Source organism: Ailuropoda melanoleuca, chromosome 18 (genome assembly GCF_002007445.2).
Source record: "Ailuropoda melanoleuca isolate Jingjing chromosome 18, ASM200744v2, whole genome shotgun sequence".
Lineage (NCBI taxonomy): Eukaryota > Metazoa > Chordata > Mammalia > Carnivora > Ursidae > Ailuropoda > Ailuropoda melanoleuca.
In genome coordinates this window covers 14242490-14268003 of record NC_048235.1, presented here as the reverse complement: position 1 = coordinate 14268003, position 25514 = coordinate 14242490, and the positions used below count along the sequence as shown (strand labels likewise).

The 25514-nt window shown below is 37.8% G+C and overlaps 1 protein-coding gene across 19 annotated transcripts in view; it reads left to right on the top strand.

Moving 5' to 3' along the window:
• SORBS2 (sorbin and SH3 domain containing 2) overlaps positions 1–25514 on the top strand; it is a 337321-nt gene that overhangs the window by 239620 nt on the left and 72187 nt on the right. For 12 of the 19 annotated variants that reach the window (XM_034647578.1, XM_034647577.1, XM_034647579.1 and 9 more), the window contains exons 3-6: positions 4452–4544; positions 10070–10096; positions 10336–10460; positions 24699–24837. In XM_034647578.1, coding sequence (XP_034503469.1) covers positions 4484–4544; positions 10070–10096; positions 10336–10460; positions 24699–24837 — 352 coding nt within the window. In that variant the 5' untranslated portion in view covers positions 4452–4483. Of the gene's footprint in view, positions 1–4451; positions 4545–10069; positions 10097–10335; positions 10461–11127; positions 11892–24698; positions 24838–25514 lie in introns of those variants that run through there. The other 7 variants (XM_034647573.1, XM_034647571.1, XM_034647572.1 and 4 more) reach the window with 5 other exon arrangements.

Below are 25514 nucleotides of genomic sequence, written 5' to 3'. Positions count from 1 at the left end.
CTTGCCTTTTTGCTGACTCTTGTTAGCAAAATGCCCCAAGGAAAGATTCACAATCATTGGTGAGAACCAATATCTAATCCCTAGATCAAGTGTAGAGACATGGACACTTGTCTTTGTCCATGATTCTATGGCTTCCCCCAGCAGAAACCTGTGGTGGTTGACCTCAGAGAACCATGGGTCAGCTGGCCCCCGAAGATGCAGTTATAAATGTGGAGAGCAATGGGCAAGATGAGGATATCGGACATAATAAAATATATAAGGAAGGCTTAGAAATCAAGAGAAATGATAACCCCAGAAATGGACCAAGTAACGGCACTTGGACAATTAGAAATGTGGCAGGTAGACAGGGGAAATGAAAGCAGAAATACTATTAGCAAAGGGGTTGAAGAAGGCAAAAAGAATAGAGAGAACACAGCTGACCAGGAGAAGTCATGGTGCAAAGTCACTCCAGTAGAATGTCCACAAGAGGAAGTTATAGTCACTGGGTGTTCTCGGGCATCTTCCCACAGGTTTACGTTGAAGCTAACCCCCCAGTGCCCTTCATTTTGGGGAGTGCTGATTTGCCTTCATATTACAACGCTGTTAACAACACAGCTATAATATGTGATTATACTAAATATGCCATATTCATTACAGTCCATTCAGTAATTAATCTTCGTTGTCATAGAATATAAGCCCTAATAGCAAAGTAGGCAAAGAGAAATTTGGACATTTGCTTAGGTCTCTGGGGTACATGAGACAAGTTACTGCTCCAACAGCATGAATGTAATTCTCAAAAGCATGCTCTCATTTAAAAGGAGTGAGCTCATGGGGCGCCTGGGTGGCACAGTGGTTAAGTGTCTGCCTTCGGCTCAGGGCGTGATCCCGGAGTTCTGGGATCGAGCCCCACATCAGGTTTCTCTGCTGGGAGCCTGCTTCTTCCTCTCCCACTCCCCCTGCTTGTGTTCCCTCTCTCGCTAGCTGTCTCTATCTCTGTCAAATAAATAAATAAAACCATTAAAAAAAAAAAGGAGTGAGCTCAGCTCTCTATGGAATGCTAATTTCCATAGTTATTTTGCTTATCTGAGTGAATTTACACCAGTATATGCATATAAAATATGATATTCAAACATATGCATACAAAGTTGATTTAAAGTGACTGGAAACTTTTGTTTAAAATTCCAAAGTAATACTCCAATGTTGCTATAAAAACATACCACTTTAAAAAAATTAAAAACGATACATATATACTGCTGTAGGACGTTGAAGAAAGCATTGCTGCTATATCGACAAAATGAACTGGAGACGAGCTCCTAAACATCTGTACATAAAACTGGTCTCATTGTCTACCTAGCGGTCACTAAAGAAGTATGTTACTATTTCAATGTCCATGCGTCAGTCATACAGTTTTTGAAAAAATAGTCTTCTAAGTTAGCTTTTTCATTTTTAGTCAAATACATTATAAAAGAGCCAAAGAAATGGGATTCATTTTTCATACAAAAGTATCTAAGCAATGTATAGAAATATACAAAACATGCTGTATTTCCTTTCTTAGGACTTGTGAGCTTTTATTTTCTAAGGAAAACTTAGCTATTAAAGAAAGGAAGGAGAGAAGGCATCAAATAACACATAGTGTGTGATTTGCCCAGGAGTGTTTCCCAGCAGCTGGAAACAACTCCTAGGAGGNAGGTCACTAAAGAAGTATGTTACTATTTCAATGTCCATGCGTCAGTCATACAGTTTTTGAAAAAATAGTCTTCTAAGTTAGCTTTTTCATTTTTAGTCAAATACATTATAAAAGAGCCAAAGAAATGGGATTCATTTTTCATACAAAAGTATCTAAGCAATGTATAGAAATATACAAAACATGCTGTATTTCCTTTCTTAGGACTTGTGAGCTTTTATTTTCTAAGGAAAACTTAGCTATTAAAGAAAGGAAGGAGAGAAGGCATCAAATAACGCATAGTGTGTGATCTACCCAGGAGTGTTTCCCAGCAGCTGGAAACAGCTCCTACAGCTGGATGCAAAAGTGTCCACTTTGCAGGCCGTGAATGAGTGTGAAGCTGAGAATAGCATCAGGATTCTTTAGGATGACCTCAAGTGTGCAAGACAGTATCCCCATTTTGAGATCTTAAAAAAATATCTTCAAAGAATAGCAGAGAGTACCAACACCTAAGAAAGGAGAAACAGAATAGAATAGATTCTTCTCTTCTAGCAATTTCACAAACATCTCAACTTTTCAAGGGGAGCTCTGTATTAAACTGTTAATAAAAACTGATCCCCATTCATTTTATGTAGGTCTTAGAACTGCTTAGAACACAGAAATTGTTTAACACAGAGGTTCCTATCCTTTCTTGTTTTCCAGTGCCAAGATATCTTAGTAATTTTTAGCCATACTCTCAAGCCAAAAGAAATACCTAACTGTTCTATTTATTAAGTAGTAAGTGCAGACAACTTAATAAGTACTCATGTTCTACCAACTGAGAAGCAATTCGAAAAAAATAATACACTTCAATAAAAAAACAATCATTTTATTTTATTCTTTATAACCACAGTTACTTACTAACGGGTTGTATGTGCCTGTTGGACACACCAAAACTTCTCGGACTGTGGAATTTGAGCATACATCACCACTCTCTTCTGGTGCAAAATTATTTTCAGAGGGTACTTTGCTCTTTGCCACAGTGATCACCAAAACCTAGGTTTTCAAAGATGTAGTATCATGTAAAGGAAGACAGCACAATCTATCGCGTTGAAAATGGGAACTAGCTCAGGCTAGTGGTTCATGCAATGTCTGATAGGTAGCACCGTGTTCTCCTCAAAGACATAAAGGATCCTCCCAAACTCTTGTCAATCTCCTGATGGCCCAGGGTACCTCAGTGCAATTTTGGAATCATGAGTTTAACCCGTGACTCTGAAATCTCTTCATTGTGAATTTTCTCTTTCTCATTCCTGCTGGTTTTCAGATGTTCAGAGTTAAAAGAACCAGAAAATAAAATTTCTTAAGGTCAGTTTCCACTTTCAACAGCCTTGACTACACAGTCCTTTCAGACCGTTGATAGCTGCTACCACTGACATCACCTCCACTTTATCTCAAACGCTCCTCCCTTGTAGCTATGTTTTTTGGGGGTATTTTTTTTTGCAGTTTGTTCAAATCCTATTGGTGCCTCTCTTAAAGTTATCTTTAGTATTGTATGTTTCTACCATTTATGTCTTTCTATGTATGATCTTTGATTTGATTTCACGTCTGTTGCTTCAAATCGTTTTTCTGTATTAGTTATTGTCTGCATTAGGAAATTGTTATTTTAAACATGTATTTAAGAAATTACATTTTGACATGAGAATCATTCTACCAATTTTAACTTCTACTGACCTTACTGCTTGTGATTTGACCAATAATTCATTCAAATCGTAGCTCCAAGCACTCTTAAATTCCCTCACTTCCAATAAACAAAGTGGATACTTTTAAGAAATAAAGAAGAAGGGGGGAAATGAGAAAACATGTGGCAATATATAATGATTATGTTATCATATTGGTGGTTATATTATTTGTTTTTCTTGTTCTAACTTTGAAAAAGAATTCAATTTCACTTGTTTTTATTCCAGGGGAATGAGCAAAACTATTTATTGCACATTCCATATACAAAGGAATGTGGGAATGAAATTGGAATCTGTTCATAAATAGACACGAACCTTCTAATTTTAGAAGTCTAAACTTCTCATATCACATTAAAATAGCTGATGCACGTTCACTTCTTTTATTTCACATTGCGATTTGCATAAAGTGTTAAGTATATAAATCCTCATATACACATTGTTCAAAAGTACAAAAACAATATAATTTTTAAACATTGGTCATTTCAATACTGTATATATCGATATTGTCTTTGATTCCAAGTAAGCTAATTACTTCCATAACAATAATAACTATGAGAAGACAGAGAATTTCTATAATAATATATGTTCCTTTATGAATCCTATGTATCAAATATACCATGCCTGTATCAGTTAGTAACTTTTACTTCAAGAAGTGATTAAAATACAGTAAAATCTAGATGATGGATACAAAATATGTTATACCATAGATCTCAATACTGAGTCAAGATGGGTTGTCCCTAACCCTAAAAGCTACTCACACTGCTTATATATTTAATATTAATTGAATTTAAATGGTATGAACAACATTAAGTTCTATAGTTGTGTTTTCATTAAAGAAAACCCATAAAATCTTAAGTATAAGATTTTTTATTAAAGCATTGGGATCTATTTCTAGGACAGACCCCTGTTTTTTTGTTCTGTTCTGGTTGTTTTAGTTTGGGGCGGGTGTGAAATTTTCAGATGTATCCCATGGTTACTAATCCTGACTGCTCATCTTCTTCACGGATGTCTGGCACATTCCACTTAAAATGCATGACACTGCCTGTGCTTTCTCCTTTGCTCTGGCCTCTGCTATGTCATTTTTTTGCTTTCAGATAGCGGTGGGTGTGCTCGCAAACGTGCCGCCATGTCTGTTACATTAACATCTGTGAAGAGAGTGCAAAGTTCTCCAAACCTATTGGCTGCAGGTATAATATCGCTAACTCACAGAATGTCACAATCCAATGGCTTTATCTGACCTTTCTCTCTTTCCAGAGTTATCTTGTCTGGATGATGAAAGTAGCTGTAAATACCTTTCTAACGCCCTACGAGTTCTTATTTTTCTTGTCTCAAAAATAGCTCCTAGCCCTTCGGACTGTTTTTGTTCTAAAAATAAAAAACCAAAGGAAACTGATATCCTATTAAAAAAAAAATTAAAGAGCTAATTAAAAACAACAGTCACCTGCCAAAAATATGTTGAGGAACAACTGCGAGTGGAAGTTTTTGTTCTCATGAACTAAATTACTATAATAGTTAAGATAACTCACAGGTGCTTTAGTTGTGTTTTTTTTTTCTTTATCTAAAAATTGTTGGGGTGGGGATACAGCAGGGCAGGAAAAGGGATTTGCAGGAGAGTGAATTGATATTAATTCACTTCTTTGCCAAAGGTCACAAACAGTGTGATAAAATACTAGTTTTGAAAAAGACCTTAAAACTCCTTTAATCCAATCAGCAGACCCTTCTAATAAAACTTTTTAAACGTCTTGGTCCAGTTAAGATTAGCACATAACCACACACATATATATGTACACATCTGTGGAAAGTAATCGGGAGTGTGATATTTCCATCCACGGAGGTGCGTCTCTTTATGACCTACACCTGTGGGTACAATCTGCACCCAGAGGGGTTACTGCTGTGAAGGATCAAAGTGAACCCAGCAACCCCCGCAGCTGGAGGCCCTGAAATAGGTCCATGCCTTCTCATGACTAGTTGGTTGGTTGACTGGTTGGTTAGTTGGTTTGATTGTGGGTTGGTTAGTTGGGGTTTCCTTGTTTTTTTATTTACAATATTTGTGGGTTTGGGAGAAGTTGGAGAGAGATGGAGAGTGTTTATATAATTTTAATTCACACTGTGCCTAGCACTGTCTTTTACACACATAAATTTAGTAGTTAATTAATACTGAAGATGTCCTTGGTTAAAGCCACTTTGATCCTAAACTAGGCAACCATTTGAGGAAAAAAACACGCTTTCCTGTGTAGAATTCCCACCCTTACCCACCACACCCCCAGTTCACAAATGGATTTCAATGTTCAAGTTTAAATGCCAGTCCAGGTGGTTCCATAATATGGTGCCTTTTTAAAAACGCAAATTGCATTGCAATGTATATAGTATGATATCATTTTGGTTAAGAAAAATCTCTATATATGTATTTGTACGTTTGTTCGTGTGTGTATGAGCACGGAAAAATGTTAGAAAAACTCAAATGTGTTTATATTGGATACCTGAGGGAAATGGGAATGAAGGGAAAAAGAAAACAAACAAACAAATAAATTGATTAAATAAATAAATAGAATTCCAGGGCCAGGTAATTGGAATGTCGAACCACAAACATCATTAATATTTCAACCAAGTAAAATTCTGTCCCCAGGCTACTCAGATGTGGACCATCTGAGTGGACTGTCTAGGGAACGTGGCACTATTTCAACAATGCCAAATTGTTATGATTTTACCAAAGTAACCATGACAGAAATAACAGTAGATTGAAATAGAGATTGCCATTCCAAAGAGTCAAAGCTAGAATATCAATTTCATATCATTCAACTTAGTGGAAAAATTTTAATGCTTCAGAATCAAAATAACAGAAAAGATTTAATACTTTAGGAATATGAAATAATCTTTAGTAGTAAAAGAATGTCATGGCTCTGGACCATTTAAACTTTTATATCACTAGGAGTAAGATTTCTAGAGAATGAAGTCTCTTGAACTTTTGTTACATGAAAAGTGGATCTCCTTTGTATTAATTAGACACATAAGATATGATCCCCTTTTCAAGGAAGATTTAATTACATTTTGAAAAAAGAAATCAGCCTCTTTATGACTCTTATATTATATGGTAGCCTTTACAAGAACCTATTTGACACAGTGTCTTTTTGTGAATCAAAGGGAGATTAGTAAATATTTGCTACATTAGATATTATAAAAATAAAACAGCCTTTCAGTAAAAGACCACCTCCACAAAGGATTCTAAGCTTCCCTCCGTCCCCTCTCAGGTCACACAGTCAGTAAGAGCTGCTTCTCATCAATTATTTGTCCCTTAAATCAGTGTGTCTTTGTCAACCCTTTAGAAGTAAAGTCCCAATTGACAATTCATAGCACACCCTGATGTTTTCAACCTAAGCTAGAACCACAGCAACGACTATGTTGATCATTTTATTTTACCAAAACACTTGGCAGTCTAAGATAACACTGATATGGTAGTATGCTATGGTGACTGGGTCCGGCCAACACCACCCATGTGTTTTACACATGTCCTTGGGAAATGTCATCTTGTATCTCAAGTTTCCTTTAAAAAAAAAAAAAAAAGAAAAGAATCGATTTGTCATTTTCCTACCTCTCTGAGAGCTTATTCATTTCCCAAACTCACAAGGATTAGTCATAATTAAATAAGAGTAAATGAAGAAAAAAAATAAAAAGGCTTATCACAGTACTTAGAAACACAGTAGGCATTCAATTACTTGACTTGAATTAATATGTTAAATTAATTCTTGCAAAGCATTTGAGCTCTCTAAAGAAAGGAGCTAAAAGAATTAAAGTCAACATAATTTTCAAGAGAAGCATAATTTATAATGTCTAATATAGCATACCAGTTAAGAGGAATTTAACAAAAAACTCAGAGTAAAGATTATAATGTAACAGGTACCACAAACACAGCTACATAAAAATCGTAATGTTGGAATCATAAAATCGGAAAGGACCTTTGAGGGCATCCAGCCCAATCCCCAGACTGAGCCAGGAATGCCTTGCCAACTTCTGTGAGACGTGTCTACCACCTTGCCTGGACATGGGGAACGTTCATTGTATCAGTGAAGAACGCTTATAGTTCTTAATTCTCACAGACCCTATTTATATTCACATGCAAAATAGCCAGGGAATGATAAATCTGTCCCACTTATTCATTCTTAAATATTCAGAGAAGCAATGACCATCAACTAAAGACTGCCAGACATTAAAGGCTCTGATCCCTAGAATTTTCACAAGTGAACAAGATCCTGGGCAAACCAGTTTTGCCATGACTTTCTCGTCACTTACATGCTAGACCTTTTTTTTTAACCAATATTCTCTTTACTTGACGTGGTTCCAGGATGCTTTGTGTTACCTGCTCCAAACCACACTTGCCCCCACTTCCTAAGCTTTCTTGGCAGAAATTAAATAAAAGCAAGTCTATGGTGAATAGTAATCATGTGGGATGGTATTTATCTTTCAATGCCCCCGAAGAATTGTAATAAAATAGCAAAACAGGACTGGGTGCATAAAATATCTATAACTGGTTTATGTTAAAAAAACAAATGTTGTGCATTTGAGTATCCTGAAGAGACCACCTACTTAAATGCAGATTTTAATCATTAGCATAAGACTCATTAAAATATGGGTTCATCCTGAAGTTTTAATCCATGACCATTTTTCTCCCTTCTCCTTGCTCATAATTCTACACACTGTGTCTACAATGTTAAGCAGGGCTCAGTAGAGTTCATCCTTATTATTCTTTTAATTTGAATGTAATTTTAAAAGCTAACCATTATTAATAGCTCATATTTCTTTAGCAGAGGAACAGTTTCATTTGGAAATCCCTGGGCCCAGTACAGGTGGAGAGAGAAGTCTCTGGTAGAGCCCAGAGTGACTGTCCTCTGAGTCTCGAACTTAATGTTTATCCCACTGTAGGTTTCATAGTCTCCAATGTGGTCACCAGCACGAAGAAACAGAACTGCCCCTCTACAAACTATCAATTAAAGGGAGTTTATTTCAATTGTCCTTCAAATCTGCTCAATCAATATCCCTTCCTCCTCTACACTAAGTCTACACCACCTCCATCCCCAGCATTTACCCACACACCATTCTTTACGAGCTCACTTTTATCAAACTAAGAGTGAAATAAACTCCCTATTCCTAAGCAAATAATTATAATATAAATAGTAATTACTCATGCTGCTTCCCTTTTCACTGCCATTCCCTCAAGTTCCAAAACATGTTTTTTGTCCACAAACAGTATGTGACACGCAGGTGGTCACGACATCTCTCTTCCCAAGTGCCCCCACGGCAGAATTCTAACGATTATTCCGTATTGCTACCCTGTTTTCTTTATAGAGTCCTCATCATTGTTTAAGTGATTGAGAATTTCAATCACTTCTGCTTCCATTAAGTCCTAAAATTAGAGTCTAGTAAGCATTCCACATATAATCTTGAAAGTTATTTTTTACTTTGCGGTACCCATTTTATTACCCCAATTTTAGGTTCACTGGAGATAAATTCCGTACTAAATTAGCCATTATCATAAAGGATGCAGATTTGTTAGTCTTCTCTAACTCACCTGAGCTGGACACATGGCAATGTACTCTGTGCTAATTCATATTTCTTCTTCTTCCTTTGATTTGGAAAGAATATCAAATATTTTATCTAAAAGTCAAACTCTCATTTCTCAACTCATTTTTATCACTCCAAATTCAGGTGCTTAGATTTCAAAATATCCCATAAACATTAGAAAGAAAATGAAGAGTTCCTTTTACATGTAACATTCATGTTCTATTAGGCATTGAAATACAGCAGTTTAATAATGGTCTCGGGGACCCTGGGGGAAGAGTCCAGGATTGGATAGAAGATCAGGCTGGATGACCCCCAAGGTCCTTTCTAAAGTTCAGGCTTTACGATTCTACATGAAGTTGACCATGTGGTATAAAAGAACCAAGCAATACAAATCGATTACTTCAAGTGTGCAGAAGATTCTTGAATGTATAATTTGAATAAAACTGACAGTCAATGTGTCATTGAGCCACTTTCCAACTGCATTGTCAAAAGCAATTTATTAATACTGAAACTCATTTTCCACAGCTTACTGCAAGACAATGGAATATATTGTAACAGCTCTTTCGTATTTGAATACAAAATGACCATTTTAGCAATAAGGAGAAAATTCAAAGTCTAGAGTAGAGAACGAATTGAAAATATCACATAGTGTGGTAGAAACAAGTACACTTTCTTAAAGCATAAAAAAGAAATGCAAACTATAAGAAATCGATCACTGTCTAACACAGGGGTTGAGTATGGTTAGTAACACTGGAGCACTAAAAGCTAAGTATCTGGTGTCGGTTTAATGCTTGGAGAAACAGTCACTGCTTACAAACCACATCCTTTAATTTGATATTTTAAAACTGATATATATATCCAGCTTGGGCAATAATAAGATAGAATTACATGGTTGCAATATCATTGAAGGAAAAAAAATCAGTGTTTGTTATACGTGTTAATTACATATTATGTTTAATGAATGATACTCTCACTGAAATAAAAATAAATGCACAAACCTCCCGTTTAGTAGATTTGATTTACTTAGCGTTTTAGAAATGAAATAATGTTTGCAAAAAAAAAAAAAGTGGATGTGGTTTTTTTGCCAAGTGATATTTACTGGATCGTTCATTTCTTTTTCCCTAGTATTAATTTCAACATTTCTTTTTTTTTTTAGGGCGTGATTCTCAGTCACCAGACTCAGGTACAGAAAAGCTACCCTGAAAAATCATTACGTTTGTTCTGAGGTTTTCTTAACACATCCGTAGTCACACTGTTGACCTCGTAGTAAATTTCAATTGCATATCCAGTTATGTCTATTAAACTAAATTTAATATAAAAAGAAATCTTCAATTTTGGAAATAAAAATAAATTTTACCCAAAAAAATGTAAAAAAATGAATGTAGATATTTTTGTATCCAATTTGTTTTCCCTTAATAAAAGCTTGGAGATCTTACAATGATCGAAATCAAGAGACACTGAATGGAGATGCTACATATTCCTCTCTTGCAGCAAAAGGGTTTAGAAGCGTTCGACCAAACTTACAAGAAAAAAAATCACCAACTCAGGTAATCCAGCACACTCTTGTCTACTGTGTTATTTTAAAGCATGTTATTAGACTACCACTTTAGAGCCTCTTCGCTAATTTAGATAATGCATATTTAGATAATGTTTTATCTTCAATATGTTTTGCTTTTGTATTTGTATTCCTTGGCAACCATATATTTAAAACATAGAAGACAAGTTTTAAGTTCAAAACAGGCTTTGTGGGTTTTTATTTTTAATTCGGGTCGTAAAGGTAGATCATTTCCAACATAAGGTTTATAGTATTTTCTAGTTCTTAAAATGCTGTCAGCTGATGCTTTGGATTTCAAAGTTATGAGGTCTGCAATATGTTATTTATTCCATAAACATGAGCTATGCAACTGTTTATTATATTAACTAAAAGAACTCTGTGTTGGAGATGCTAGTAAAATTGTGCCCCAAACATGAAACGTGTTATCGAAACAATGTGACTAAATATACAGGACCTATACCTGGAAGTCTAAAAATATGCCAAGAAAACCCATATTCATTTTTAACATAATTTTCAAGAATATAGATGGAGACAAACTTCATAATGTATTCTCTATAAAAACTATTTTCTCCCAGAGAGCAGCTATGGATAATAAATTCAAATGCATTCTAAATGATCATTTAATCTAGCCAACAAAGTGTGTGGAATAATAAGAATGTATGACATTGCTTTACTTTCTTCAAGGGTAAGGTTGACATTGGTTTCTATAATGACTAACTCTGACTTTCTCTCTGTTTTCCTTCAACGTTATTTCTCTCTCCGGATGTTTTTGGCAATCCAGGCACCCTTTCCACCACCCAGAAAAGAGAGCTTTTGTAGCTCTTTGATAACCAATCACACAAAGGGTGACATTTTAGACCAGTTAGTAACTAACACACAAACTCCCTCCTGTACAAAGTACTTTACTAACAAAAAACCTCTTGAGGGAACTATGTATTCTAATGATGACTCGAACCAGACAATTGTATATTCAGAAGAATCTAACACAACTGTGTCGTATACACAAAAAATCACTAACCCACTACCAGCAGCAGCCAGCACAGGTCCCCTACCAAATGCTGAGAGCAGCACCCCATTTCTACAAGAGGACTACATGCAAGATTCTCAGACTCGAAGAATTTCTACGTTGAAACTAATCCATAACCAGGACCTAGGAAGTAGGGTCCACTTTAATACTCCACAGTTTTCCCAACCTGCGGAAGTCCCGTCATTTCTCAAAAGGCCTTGCTCACCACCCCCTAACCCAGTGCCTGAGATACACACAGCATCTCTTTCCATTCAGATAAATCCTGTTTCAGGACATGATCCTGAAAGCCACAAACAGCTACCTGAGCTTTCTCCAGAGACTACAAAGATACCTCTTCTGCAAGAGAGACAAAAATCTGCAGTTCCTGCGGCCTCTCAGTCCTCAGACTGCCGGGTGGTACATTACACTTTCCAATCTCTTCTTACAGCTGTTCAGTAGAGACCCTAACCCTCTTGGTTTGGGCTTCTTATATAACCTAATGCTTTGTAGTTTCAAGCAGGAAGGGAAAGGAGAAAGAAACCGTCTTCCTCATCTTCCTACTTAAAACCCCACTAAATTCATCAATAAACTTCTAGATATCTTTTAATTAAAAAAATAGTAATATATATCAATGTGTATATATGTATACATATATATGTATGTTTGTATATATGTATACACACAGATCTTTTTTTTTTATTTATTTATTCGACAGAGATAGAGACAGCCAGCGAGAGAGGGAACACAAGCAAGGGGAGTGGGAGAGGAAGAAGCAGGCTCATAGCGGAGGAGCCTGATGTGGGGCTCAATCGCACAACGTCAGGATCATGCCCTGAGCTGAAGGCAGACGCTTAACCGCTGTGCCACCCAGGCGCCCCCACACAGATCTTTTATCCAGAAATCATGTTCCAAAATTTCTTCCTTCTAAGTATTTATTAGAAGTCATTGATGGATTGGTTATCACTTAAGACTCTGCAAACCACTTCAGTGTTCAAAGTACTTTTAAGTTTTACAGAAATATTTTTTATGCCAGACCTCCGAGTACCTAGATTTACTTTATTTACATATATAAATTCTCTTAAAATAATTAGCAGTTATAATTCACTTTGGCAGGAAACATGTATTTTAATTCAACCAGCATTTATTTCTTTGTAGCTCAGTATTCATTTTCACTGAACCTTCATCAATTTCCACCTTTAAAAATTTATTTCAGAAAGCATATTCATCAATCTTTAATACCCAGACAGGAAGTAAGTTTTTATTTCCCTATATGTAAAATTCTTTCATGGAATTGTTCTGCTGACATTTATTCATCATTTAGAAGAGAAATATATTCCTCTTCGTGGTTTCTGCAAAATGGCATAGTGTTAAGAGCATAAGCTTTAGGGATAAATCGATTTCAGTTCAACTCCATCCCTTTCCCCACCTGTAAAGCAGAAACCTTAAGCTTAGATGATTAAAAAAGACAAGTGGATGTTTTCACACGTCTACTAAAATATCTCCTTCATCAGCTAAATGTGAGATGCAAAATTAATTAATTAGAGAAATTTCTTTGAATTAAGGTCACATCTTTTGAAGCCCCTATGAAATATGACAACAATAATTATAATAGCAACTAATAAACACTAAGAATTTATCATACGCTGGCACTGTTACAACTTATTTGTATTTATTGATAACTTCCACAATCCCATGAGGTAGGGAGCAAAATCAAAACACTACAGACAGGGCTCTGCCAGTGTCAGAGAGCAAACTTAGTTTGTTCCAGGACGCCTGCCTCCAGGAAGCAGGGGTAGGAAAGTCAGAGCAAACACCACCACATTAATAACTCAGGTTACTCATCCAGCATAGTTTGGTTCTTCTCGATGGTTTTATTATGCTTGAAAACCTAAGTTTGATAAGTTTCTTTTTCCGTGTGTTTTGTCACTATCCATGCTGCCCAGAGATAGCTGATTTCATTACATAATCCCCAGAGAATCAGCGTGATCCACAAATTAAGATTTTAGATCCTCTCACTTTATTTCATTCAACAATTATTTATTGGGCATCTACTATGTGTCAAGTCTGATCTAGTCACAGAGCTGTATTTGAAACCATTGATAATTAAAATCTTGCCAGGGAGGGGCAAATATTAATAAAAACTTACATAAGTAAATTGCCTACCTCAGAAGGAGATTATATAAATAACTAAGCAATGCTAAGCAGGGATCTGGGGAGCAGAGTCCATGTTACTTAGGATAGCCAAAGACTCCGCACTGAGAAGACAGAATAGCTTTGGAGGGTGAAACCTGTTCCTGCTAGAGAGAGAGCATCTAGTATTAAAGGCTTTAAAGCTGAAGTATGCTGGGGCTGCTCGAGGAACAGCAGGGAAGCCAGTGGAAAGAAGAGGGAGAAATTGAGGCATAGGGTAAGCAGATGTGAAGTCAGAGGTCACAGAGGCCAGATGACAGCAATCCCTGCAAGCTATTGCAGGATTTCAACTTCTATTCTCAATAAAAATGGGAGTCCTTGGGAGATTTTGAGCTCCCACAATGTTCTTTGACTCATCATCTAATTGAATCATTCTGGCCACTCAGTTGAGAACAACTTATATAGGACGGTAAGAAGGAGAGTAGGCAAGGCAGTTAGGCGGCTCTTGCAACCATTTAAGTGACAGATGATGGTGGCTCGAAGCAGGGTGGAAGCAATGAAGGTGACGAGAAATTGGATTCTGGATGTATTTTGAAAATGGAGAGAAAAGGACTTCCTGACAGACTGACTCCATGTGGGACATGAGAGAAAGAGAAGATTGACTCCAAGGTGTTGAGCTTTTACAACTAAGAAGGATGGAATTTGCCATCCTTTGTCCATAGAGACAGGATAACTGTGGGTAGAGCAGGTTTGAAGAAAGATCAGAGGTTCCATTTGGGACATGATAAGTTTGAGGTGTCTATTAGATATCCACATGGAGAGGTCGAGTATAAAGTCTGTCTGATATAGAAGTCTGGCATTCAGGTGAAGGGTCTCGGTTGGAGATATAAGCCATCAGCCTATACATGGTTTTGTAGCCAAGAGACTGAATGAGATCAGCAGGGCATGAGTACAGAGAAAACAGAAAGCCGGAGGACTGAGCCCAAGAGCATCGCCGTAATGAGACGAGGAACCAACAAAGGAGACTAAAAGGAGTGTCCGCTAAGGGAGGAGTAATCCAGGACCATATGGTATCCTAAAAGCCCCGCTAGGAAAGTGTATGGAGAAGGGATGGTTAACTGCACAAATACTGTTGATAGGGCAGGTGTACCATGACCCTCTGGCTTACCCTTGACTTTGTAGTGGGGCCAGAGACTTTCTCAGAATGGGCTTAGGAGAGACCAGGAGAAGAATAATTGGAAAGACATCCTTTCAAGGTGTGATTATTGTAAACCCTTTCATCCAGTTATTCCCCATCCCTGAGTCTCAGTCCTTCATCTGTAAAATGGGGATAATAATGGCATTCATCTCATAGCACTGCGGTGAGGCTTGAATAAGATACTGTGTACAAGCAGTCTGGTGTGGGGCCTGCTGCACAGTAATCCCTCAATTTGTAGTAGTTGTTTTGTTTTGTTTTTAAATAATACCCTTTTGGGGGCGCCTGAGTGGCTCAGTGGGTTAAGCATCCTACTCTCGATTTCAGCTCAGGTCACGATGTCAGATTCCTGAGATTGAGCCCCAGATGAGCTCAGCTCAGAGTCTCCTCAGGGTTCTCTCATTCCCTCTACCTCCTGCCCCTGCTCGTTCTCTCTCAAATAAATAAATAAATAAATAAAATGTTTTAAAAAATTAATATCCCTTTTCCAAACTCTGCATCTGTTTGGGAAAAGGAAATATATTGTTTTCAATGATACATTTTTTAATGAGTGGATTAAAGTTTATTTCACCTGACCTGCAGTTTGTTCCAAGATGACAATATGCTGTCTTTTATAGCACTTTTTCAAAAGGGGGCCTAACATTGTTGCAGTTTTGACCTTTTTTTTTTCCTTTGGTAGTAAGAATATTTAACATGAGATCTATCTACACTTTTAAAAAATTTTGAAGCGTACAACACTGTATCATTAACTACAGCCACAATGTTGTAGGGCAGATCTCCAGAACGTATTCATCTGGCATAACTGAACCTTTATACCTGTCGAACAGCAGCCCATCCTCCCACACCCACCCCTGTCCCTGGCAACCAGCATTCTACTGTCGGCTTCTCTGAGTTTGACTATTGTAGATACCTCATGTTAAGTGGGATCATGCAATATTTGTCCTTCCATGACTGGCTTATTGCACTGAGCATAATGTCCTCAAGGTTCATCCACATGACAAGATTTCTTTCTTTCTTAAGACAGAATAGCATTCTACTGTGTGTGTATACCACATTTTCTTTATCCATTCATCTACCGATCCAAGGTGTTTCCACATCTTGCCTATTCTGATATATGTCACTTTTAAGTCTCATTTTCCATGTAAGGGCCTTTCACAATGGTGACCTTTTCATTTTAAATACTTACATTCCACATTCTGGCAAGAGCTCTCATTAAATGCTGAGGGCTATATGCTACACTCCATGAATCAACCCGACATAGGCTCTATTATAAACAAAACTTCTCTACACTGAAAAGTGAAAAGGAAACTTCAGTGTCCTGCAAGTTTCATTTACTTTTCTTGTTGTTGTTATTATTAAAGTCTGACCATTGGTTTAAGAGGAAAACAGCAACCTACTTTTAGACATTTTGATTCTCTCCGTATTTGATAACATACTGCTTTATAAGCTTCATATGCTTAAGTTTTCTTCTTACGAAGTTATGAATAGAGAGAACACAAAATGAGGTGTGTTCCCCTTCTGTTACTGTGGGAACAGATATCCTGTTGCTAAAAATGTCGCACTGTTCTTCAATGTCAGATAAGTGAAGGTCTAAACCAGAAGCTTTGAAAAGACAGCAGAAGCTACACCCTACACGTTTTCCCTGGCATTTGTGAATGCTGTGCCCTTTGATTCAGGAAGATAAACTCGACCCTTCTATTATGAAATTATGTAACCAATCATATGCCAAAGCCCTACTTTCACAGCTGCTGCCACACATATGTTGGGGACTCAGAGGATTGTCTCATTGTCATGTAGAAGAAGAAGAAAAGTCACCTCCTTTGCTCCATGGGATCAAGATGGATGAGTTAAGGAAGGCAGAATCATGAACAAACGTCAGCAGCGTGGAATGATAGGAAAGGTGTAGAATATAGAGTAGGCTTTCTAGACCAACCCCATCAATACCAGCCCAGATCACTCATGTATCCATCAGGCCGGCCAACCAATGTCCCCCAACTCCTTCATTGGTCTGTTATGCTATTAGTTGATCAGGCCTCAGGCCATTTCTTCATCTGACTAACGTAGGTCATGTGAACATCTGAGTGATTGAACAGTAGGGCCTATTTTGGAGCCCGATATGAATTTAGAAATCACCAAGGATCTCCTCCACAGCACCTCCAAACCAATGAATGTGAGCGTCTTCTTGAATACACTTAGGCATCAAGAGCTCAGTCACTTTAAGAGGCAGCTCTATAGGGCTCAAGCCATTCTGGGGTCTAATTATGAGGAAGTATTTTTAATATTGAGTCATAATCTGCCTTAACTTCTGCATATTCTTCCCATGGATCAAAAGAGATGAAATTCTCTCCCTTTTCTATGTGAAAGTTTTCATAGTTTTGTTCTCTCTACTCTGTGCTTTGTGCAAAGCATTCCTGTACCTTCGAAGCATTTCAATTTTTTTTTAATGACTCATTTATTGAGAGCTATGACAACACACCAGACACTGGACTAAGTCCTTACATTTCCACACCTGATTTTCATAACCTTTAGGAGACGGTTTTATTAAAGTCCACATTTTACACATGAGGAAGCTGAGGCCCAGGAGGTAACAGGACCTGCCCCAGTCTGTCTGACTCCAGATCCACAGGTCAACCAGTAGTTTCCGCTGCCTCTGTTTTCTGATATAACTTGACTCTTGAACCCCATCTTCTGGCACTGTTCTTAAAATATGACACCTTCCCGTGATTCAAAATCACATTCTCCATCTGAGTACCACAGAGGACTTGAAATTATAGATATGTTGTGTTTGCTTGCTACTGAGTTCATTTTATTTTTAATTTGGCTGCCTTAAGGAGGAACATGCCTTCTCCATCCCACTATGGTCCTACCATTTCTTCTTATCTAATCCCTGGCCCTATCTGCACATTCTGGGCACATTCCTAGCCCAGGGTAGGCACTTGAGTTGGCCAGGCCTGCACACCAATACACCTTATCCACTGCTGACACTCAGCCTTCCTGAGTCTCCTTGTTCCTTAATCCCTCGAGGAGCCCAACCTAGAGTTAGTGATCTCTTTCATCAACAGCTGCCCCTTAGCATTCTGGGTTGAATTCATTTTGACCATGATGTTCAATGCTAATCTGAATAACCAAATGCTCACTCTTCGAATATTAAGTGTCTTGGGGTTTAAGTGCTGTCCCTTTCTTTTGTAGAAACCAGGCAGCAACAAACCGGTGTTACTAGCTCCTCCCTCCCTTACAGCTCAACAACTGAAGAAAGTAAAAACGAACATATACCAATGAAAATTGGTGAACCTTGGCTTGTAGTCAAACACCTTAACCTTACATGTCTTGAAAGATGGAGACCCAAAACAACTAAGATGATTTTCTGCAGTCATTGGTCCATCTGCCACTAAATTCAGTAGGAAAAAAAATTGCTTTTTCTTTCAGTTAATTTTTCCTACTCTAAGTAATCCAGATTAACAACATACTTCCTCTCCCCTTTTCAGGCTCTCGCTCCTACTCTTACCATATTTTCCTCAGAGAAACATGTATAATATGGTTTTCTCTCCTACTATATCTGAGAAAGAATTTCATTAATNCCTACTCTAAGTAATCCAGATTAACAACATACTTCCTCTCCCCTTTTCAGGCTCTCGCTCCTACTCTTACCAAAACATGTATAATATGGTTTTCTCTCCTACTATATCTGAGAAAGAATTTCATTAATGAGATCAGGGTGAAAAACTAGTCTAAGACATCGTTTACATCTTTATGGCAGATATTTCAAAGCTTTTGTGTAGCTAGTCTATAGAGTTGATTTTTTTAGTCTTGTCTATAGCAATTTAAGTGTGATATGACTCACCAAGTGTTATTTCATCTGTTACGCACACATATATTAAGACTCAAAATTGTGAACATATCAGGAGACAGTGAGAGAAGTTCAAAAAGTGAAATCGTTCTGCACTCTCTTGGAAGAACCAATGAATGGATAAAGACCATTCCTACACACAGTGCTATACAACCAAACTGATCGTATTACCCATGACAATGGTGGTGTTAGAGAGAACAGGCTTTAGTGTTTGACATGTAGCAAATCTAAAAGGATACATACAGGGAAGCCAATCCAGTGAGGGTTACAGTCATTAGATTTGCCTTCTAATTTTGAAGGGGAAAAAACTCCTTTGAGCATATAAGTCAAATCCATTGGCATGATTTATATTACTTAAATTTTTTCACCTAGCATAAGCAAAACTAAAGAGACTCATGGAAAACTCTTTAGTGAAACTGCATTGTTATGAGAAATTCCATGGACGCTATCCTCACCCAAGATAGCTTTATACTTAATTGCATTTGGACCTCTAGCAAGATTCTAACATATTAAATTATAGTTATTGTAGTTTCTTAAAATTATTGTCTTACTTCATAATAATACAGTTTTATTTTATTAAAAAAATTTACTATTAAAATGGATTCATTCCTACTAGAATATTTTAAGTTCTGGCTAACTTGAAGATTTCTGTTAGTTAATTCTAGAGATTTTAAAACTGTATACAGTAAAAGAGTATCACTTTTAATGAGTGTGTTTAAACAACAACAATAATCTTATTAAATAAAAATAGAAAAAGGAAATCTGTCTTTTTACACAGGGTTGGAATTTCTTTTTTTTTTTTTTTAAAGATTTTATTTATTTATTTGACAGAGATAGAGACAGCCAGCGAGAGAAGGAACACAAGCAGGGAGAGTGGGAGAGGAAGAAGCAGGCTCCTAGCGGAGGAGCCTGATGTGGGGCTCGATCCCAGAACGCTGGGATCACACCCTGAGCTGAAGGCAGACGCTTAACCGCTGTGCCACCCAGACGCCCCAGGGTTGGAATTTCTTAAACCTGTTAGATTAAGAACATGCTTTCCAGTATCCACAAACCCCTTAAGCTTATGCAGAATTTTATGTATGTATGAATTTGTGTATTTTTCCTGAGAAGAATCAATAGTTTCATCAGATTTTTTAAGGTAGCTATGACAAAGAGAAATAAATATATTTGATTTTTTAAGTATTCAATTAAAAGTCTGAGAAAAATAATTATGATTTTTTATGAGATCAATAGCCTCTATGACATCAACTGTTATTGAAATCATAGCTGGCCAAGAACCCCAAATAGTACCATTTAAACCTTTACTAGGCAAGATTTCTAAGTTTATGCAGTTGTCTTTAATTCTTCCCCCCTCCCTGTATTAATGCCCTAGAATACTTCTGGCTGTCTGTCTTACAACTGGCACCACATCAAACACTCAAGAAAACCTCTCCTTTGACGGGGGAGGGGGAGTAGGGAAGAGTCGAGAAAAAAAAAATTTTGTTTCAGAGTTTCCTTTACTCATGATGAGGCTGATGCTTATCGTCATTTTTGACTGTGTGAAAAGACATCACACTGGTAAGAAGGGATAGTTACAAAACCTGTCATGGCCCATCCACTCTCTTCCTTTCACAGACAACCCCTCCACCATGTTTAGCCTCTTAGGTCACACAGCCTTGGAGGTATTAAACCTTTTGTTTCTCCAGTTTCTTTCTCCTTTACCTAGACATAAAACCAACAGCAGCTCTAACCAACTGGGGTACCTTCTAACCGTCATCAGGGGCTGCTTTTGTGTCCACTTCATGTTCACACACAGGTACCTCTGTTTGTACCGCTCGGTATTTTAAAGTTCAATTCTCTTAGTATCTTACAGTGAAATCAAAAAAGAGATTCACTGAGTGGAAAGGAAACAAAATTCCCTTTCCACTGAATCACTTTTAGTTCATCATTCTTTAGATCTGTAAGGCAGGAAAAAAATGAGGCGACCTGTTTTACATCTGGGGGACAATTTCCAGGGTGGGGGGGCAGTAAGGAGAAATCTGCTATAAGATTTTTCTGTTGAAGGGAAACGAATTCTCCACCCAATAGACAACCTGATATTTTTGTTGTCACAGGTACCAAACACAAAACTTCTGAGGGAAAAATTCCATTATGCCAGCACTCCCAAAGCTCCTGCCAAACTTGCCACGGAGTGCCGTGTGAAAACTGGTCTTACTTCCAAAAACACTTACCGGCTTCATTTCTTCATGTTTCCGTGCTTGTTCTGTGCTGTGTGCTGACACCTAATCCCTTGAATGTGTTCCTTAAAGGCTTTGCAAATACAGCTGACGATAAGGCTGAATAAAGCCTTCTCAGCCACACTGCAAAAAGAGAAGTTTTTATTAACTGGATAATGTGTATCTGTTTTATTCTTCTCTCAAACTCAGCCTGGAAACCAGAACTTAGCTGCCAGTGTGCTGGAGGTAAATGCTTCACAGACACACAGACAAACCGCACCAGAAGCCTCTTCTTCACGCCTTACTTCTGTGGTGCTTTTTCACTGAACCACTTTACCCAACAGCGGCTCCAACTCGGTCACTGACGCCATCACCACCTGCTAATTGGGGGCTTCACAACTGCACAGAGCCCTGACCCTCTCACACTGCTTTGTATAAACCCCTTCTCCTTGCTCCTGACCTCCTGACCCACAGCCATACCTCAGGCTCTCTCTACCGACTTGTCCTGCCCCTCTGGGGAGTCCTCCCCTGCCATCCCAGATGAGCTCAGGTGGCTGCCCATTCTGGAACCTTCCCCAGTCATGGGTCAGAGGTCTGCCGTGACAGGTGGCATCCCCATAACCACCAGTGCTGCCAGGCATGCAATCGTTCTTCCTGTCTTTGCCCCCATCACTTTTTAAACAGATCTCCATGGGCCAACACAAGGACTGATTGATTTCTTGTCCACCATCTCGTTTTCCTGCCAAGCATTTTTATGCACATAGGTGTAAATTACTTCTAAACCAACTCCATACAGTCCGTCCAGAAAATCCTTTACAGTAATCCTCATAAGCCTACTTCGTGATGAAAAAGTCAACTGTACTCTCCTCACTCATTTCAGACTCCTCACGGCTGCTAGCTGTTCTAGCTAATGAGTTGTACAGTGATTGCCTTGAGAACATTTTTTATCTCAAAAAAAGTAATTACCTCAGAAATTTAGATAAGTACGCATATAATATTATGATGATTAGGTTATAGGGAAAGTTTTAAATTTTTCAAAATTTGAACCCAGTCTTGAATCCTGGTAGGTAACAGTTTGCTTCTGAGATCCATACGAATGTGCCCTGTGTGAATAGTTCGTATATCCTTGTTTCTCACACACACAACTGCGGACCGCATGATGCTAACTCGCTTCTCGCTCACTGACAGCTACCTCCTTTACCTCTGATTCATTACAGGGGTGAATGCTGTAGATACTCTTAGTCTACACGGCAGTAGTTTCATCCTCTGATTTCTTGGAATTATTTTTCCTGAGCCTCTCTGGCATAGAAATGTGTGAATTCATTAATGGTTTTATATATCAATAATTTATTTTCCACTTAGAGCAATATAGAAATACTTCCTATACATATGACATCCTTTAAATATGTCTATATGACAAGCTGTCTCCAATAAATGATTCATGAATGACTAAAATGCTTTTAAGTCTTAAAGTGCAGATTTTCAATCACATATAATGGATAGATAATGGCTTCATTTTGAAAAGTACATAACTTTAGGCCAAAAAAAAAAAAAAAGGAATGTTTTTCTAAAATTGATCTCATAACACAGTTTGAAATAAGCACTGCTAAAAACAAAATTTTAGTTGTGGAACATAGTTTTTATGTTGTGTCAAGGTCATAAACCTGAAAATTTCACTCATGGAGAAATATATGATAAGCCACATGTTTTTCAAGATTGCAATTATAGAAGACAAAAGATGCTTTTTAGTATCTTTCTTAAATACTTAACAATACTTCAGATGGGGTTTCTTATTCATTCGATTGCTGGGTATAAAACTTTGCCGTGAAATGTTCCAGTTAGTGACTGGGCTAATGAAAAAAAAAAAAAAACACCTCCCTTTCCAGAGCACACCGACCTGTCACTACTGCCGGGAGCTCAGCAGGCTGGGCCTCTCCTCATGCTCTCCTGTGTTTTCAATTGTTCTTCACTTTTATAACTTTAAAGAATGGTAGGACCTTTAGCCGAAGATACAGAACAGTGATAGTATATCAATTTATGAACCAACTGATTCAATTGGCTGTTTTCAAGACTCTTCAGGAGCCTTAGAAGCACACGTATAGAGAGTCCTGTGGGCACAACCAGAACTAACTGTAACTGAACTTAGTTTCGAGTGACAATTGAAATTGCACCTAGGTTCTCCAAGAGATGATTTTCCTTATAATTATTTCACTCTAACAATAAAGTCTTTTCTAAAAATTCTAAGGGTATTATTTCCTTAGTAAACTCCTAATTGGTTTAACAGGATGAAAGCCTAAGTCTATTTGGAGTATTTTTTTTTTTAACCCATAATCAATGTTACTGAAACCATCAAAATAGGATTCAAGGCAATTTTCCTAGGTTTAGTAACAAAGTAACATGATGGTTTTTAATAAGAATTATCCTGCTTTTAACACTCACTGTAACACCTTATAACAATAGGATTAGAATTATATTTACAAAGAACAACCAAACTGATTTGGGCAACGTGGCAAAAATATTCTCAAATAATTCATCAAAGTTACAGACGGGCTCTGAAACGTTTTGGGTAGGCCAGCGCCTCACATGGTTTGAATGTCCAGTGCTCTTCAGGGAGCAGACCTATAAGATACGGTGGCTTCTGACATGGGAGTGGTTTCTGGAACAGCTTAGAGAAGTACATAATCAGTAAGCACCATCATTACAATGAAATGTTGACTGACTGTAGGACGTCTGTGGTATGGCTATAAAACAGTGAAATTAGATTAACTCTTGGTCATTTCAAAACATCTGCTTTAAAGTGAAAAATCATGGAAATACGCAATTAATTGACTACCTACATTTCAGCCCTGTATTTTAAGAAGGTTAATCTGTTTTAAAATAAGTAGAAAAAATTCACAAATGATGGTTCCTTACCTGTGTGCGTACGTGTGTTTGTGTGTATTCAGCTGTAAGGTATTTTAACTAAGTGCTCTCACTGACGTTCTGTCTCATTCGCATGCATTATGTATCTCCACCATACTGGGTGCTGTGTTGTGGAGAGAGAGGCCTCCTTAACAGTGGTGAGCTCAACCTCTGTGAACTCAGTTGATCCAATTCAATTGGAATACGTATTTATTGAATATCTACTATGTTATTAGCCCAGCAGAGTAGCATATATATGACTTTCCAGCAAGTATCTTGAGATATCACTGGGGATATAAGATACTCAGATATAAAGCAATCAAAACAATAAATTACTAAGAAACTAAAAAGAGGCCCATAAAGTGCTAAATGAGATTGGAATAGGGAGAAGCCAGTAGTTTATCAGAAAAGCTTGATTCTTCTGGAATAGATTGCTTCATGATATATAAACCCAAACAGTTGTGTTCCTTATGTTATCACCTTGCCTAGAAAGATCCATGCACTAGAGGATAGCCCTAAATCTGAGAACAAATGTCCTTCTTCCTGTCCAAGAAGATTCTTTTCAAATCCCTCAAGCAGAGCAGTGTGACAATGTTCTGACCACTCATCATGACTATAAAAGCAAATTCACCCTCAACGTTTATTTTACACTGACTCCCACGGATGCTTTTGGCATCTCTGTTGGCAGAGTGGCATGGCCACCGGTCAGCTGCTTCTATTCTTCCTAATTACCTCCTGTGCCCTCTGACATATAAGACGGTGATTTCGGAAATAAAGGAAGATAGAGAGGACATTGAAAAAATGTACCCCATCCCTCTAGACAACAGTTTTTCAAAGTAAATAAACATTTGACAGCTGATAACGATCTTATGAGTGAAGTCTCTTATTGTCGTCTAAAGGAATGATGTTTACAGGGGACTGTGTGCTGTAACAGGATGTCTTTGCTCTTTTCTCAGAGCCAGATAACAGTGAATGGAAACTCTGGAGGTGCTGTGAGTCCAATGAGTTACTATCAAAGGCCGTTTTCCCCTTCGGCTTACTCTCTCCCAGGCTCGCTCAATTCAAGCATTATCATGCAGCATGGCCGCTCACTTGGTGAGTCATTTGATAGTTGTGATTTCCATGATGATTTCAATACAGCAAGTACAAACCACGTGGGATAATGCTAGAGTCATTTTTCAAAAAGGAGGAAGAAACACTCAACACCCCACTATTTAATGACCCTGTCCTAGGGGAGGAATTAAGAGCAGAGGCTTCAACACCAGAGGACATAGGCATCCAGCGATCTCAAGATGATGGCTGCATCTGCCTCTAAGGCTATTAGATGTTTGGGGTTTTGGGGTAGGAAAAAAAAGGTGGCCAGTTAGGCAGGAGAGTTCATACGACCAGAACATTCATGTAGCACATTTCCACGGATGGCAAATACCATCCATGTTCAAGACAGCCTGTTCTTTTGTGGAAAAACTTTCATTGTAGAAAATTGTCTTGGTATATGTAGAGAATTATTTAACAGTTAAAACAGTCTAACAGGGGGACTGGCTGCCTCACCAAACAGTAAACAGTAAACCAGTGTCTCACAAAGTAATCAACTGCTCTTCGAACTGACACCAGAAAACCATCGGTCAGGGATAGGAGTCCCTTTATATAATGATCCCTGACTTTTATAGAGAGTTCTTAATCCTTTGGAAAATTAAGAATTTGATGAAAGAGGGGCGCCTGGGTGGCACAGCGGTTAAGCGTCTGCCTTCGGCTCAGGGTGATCCCGGCGTTAT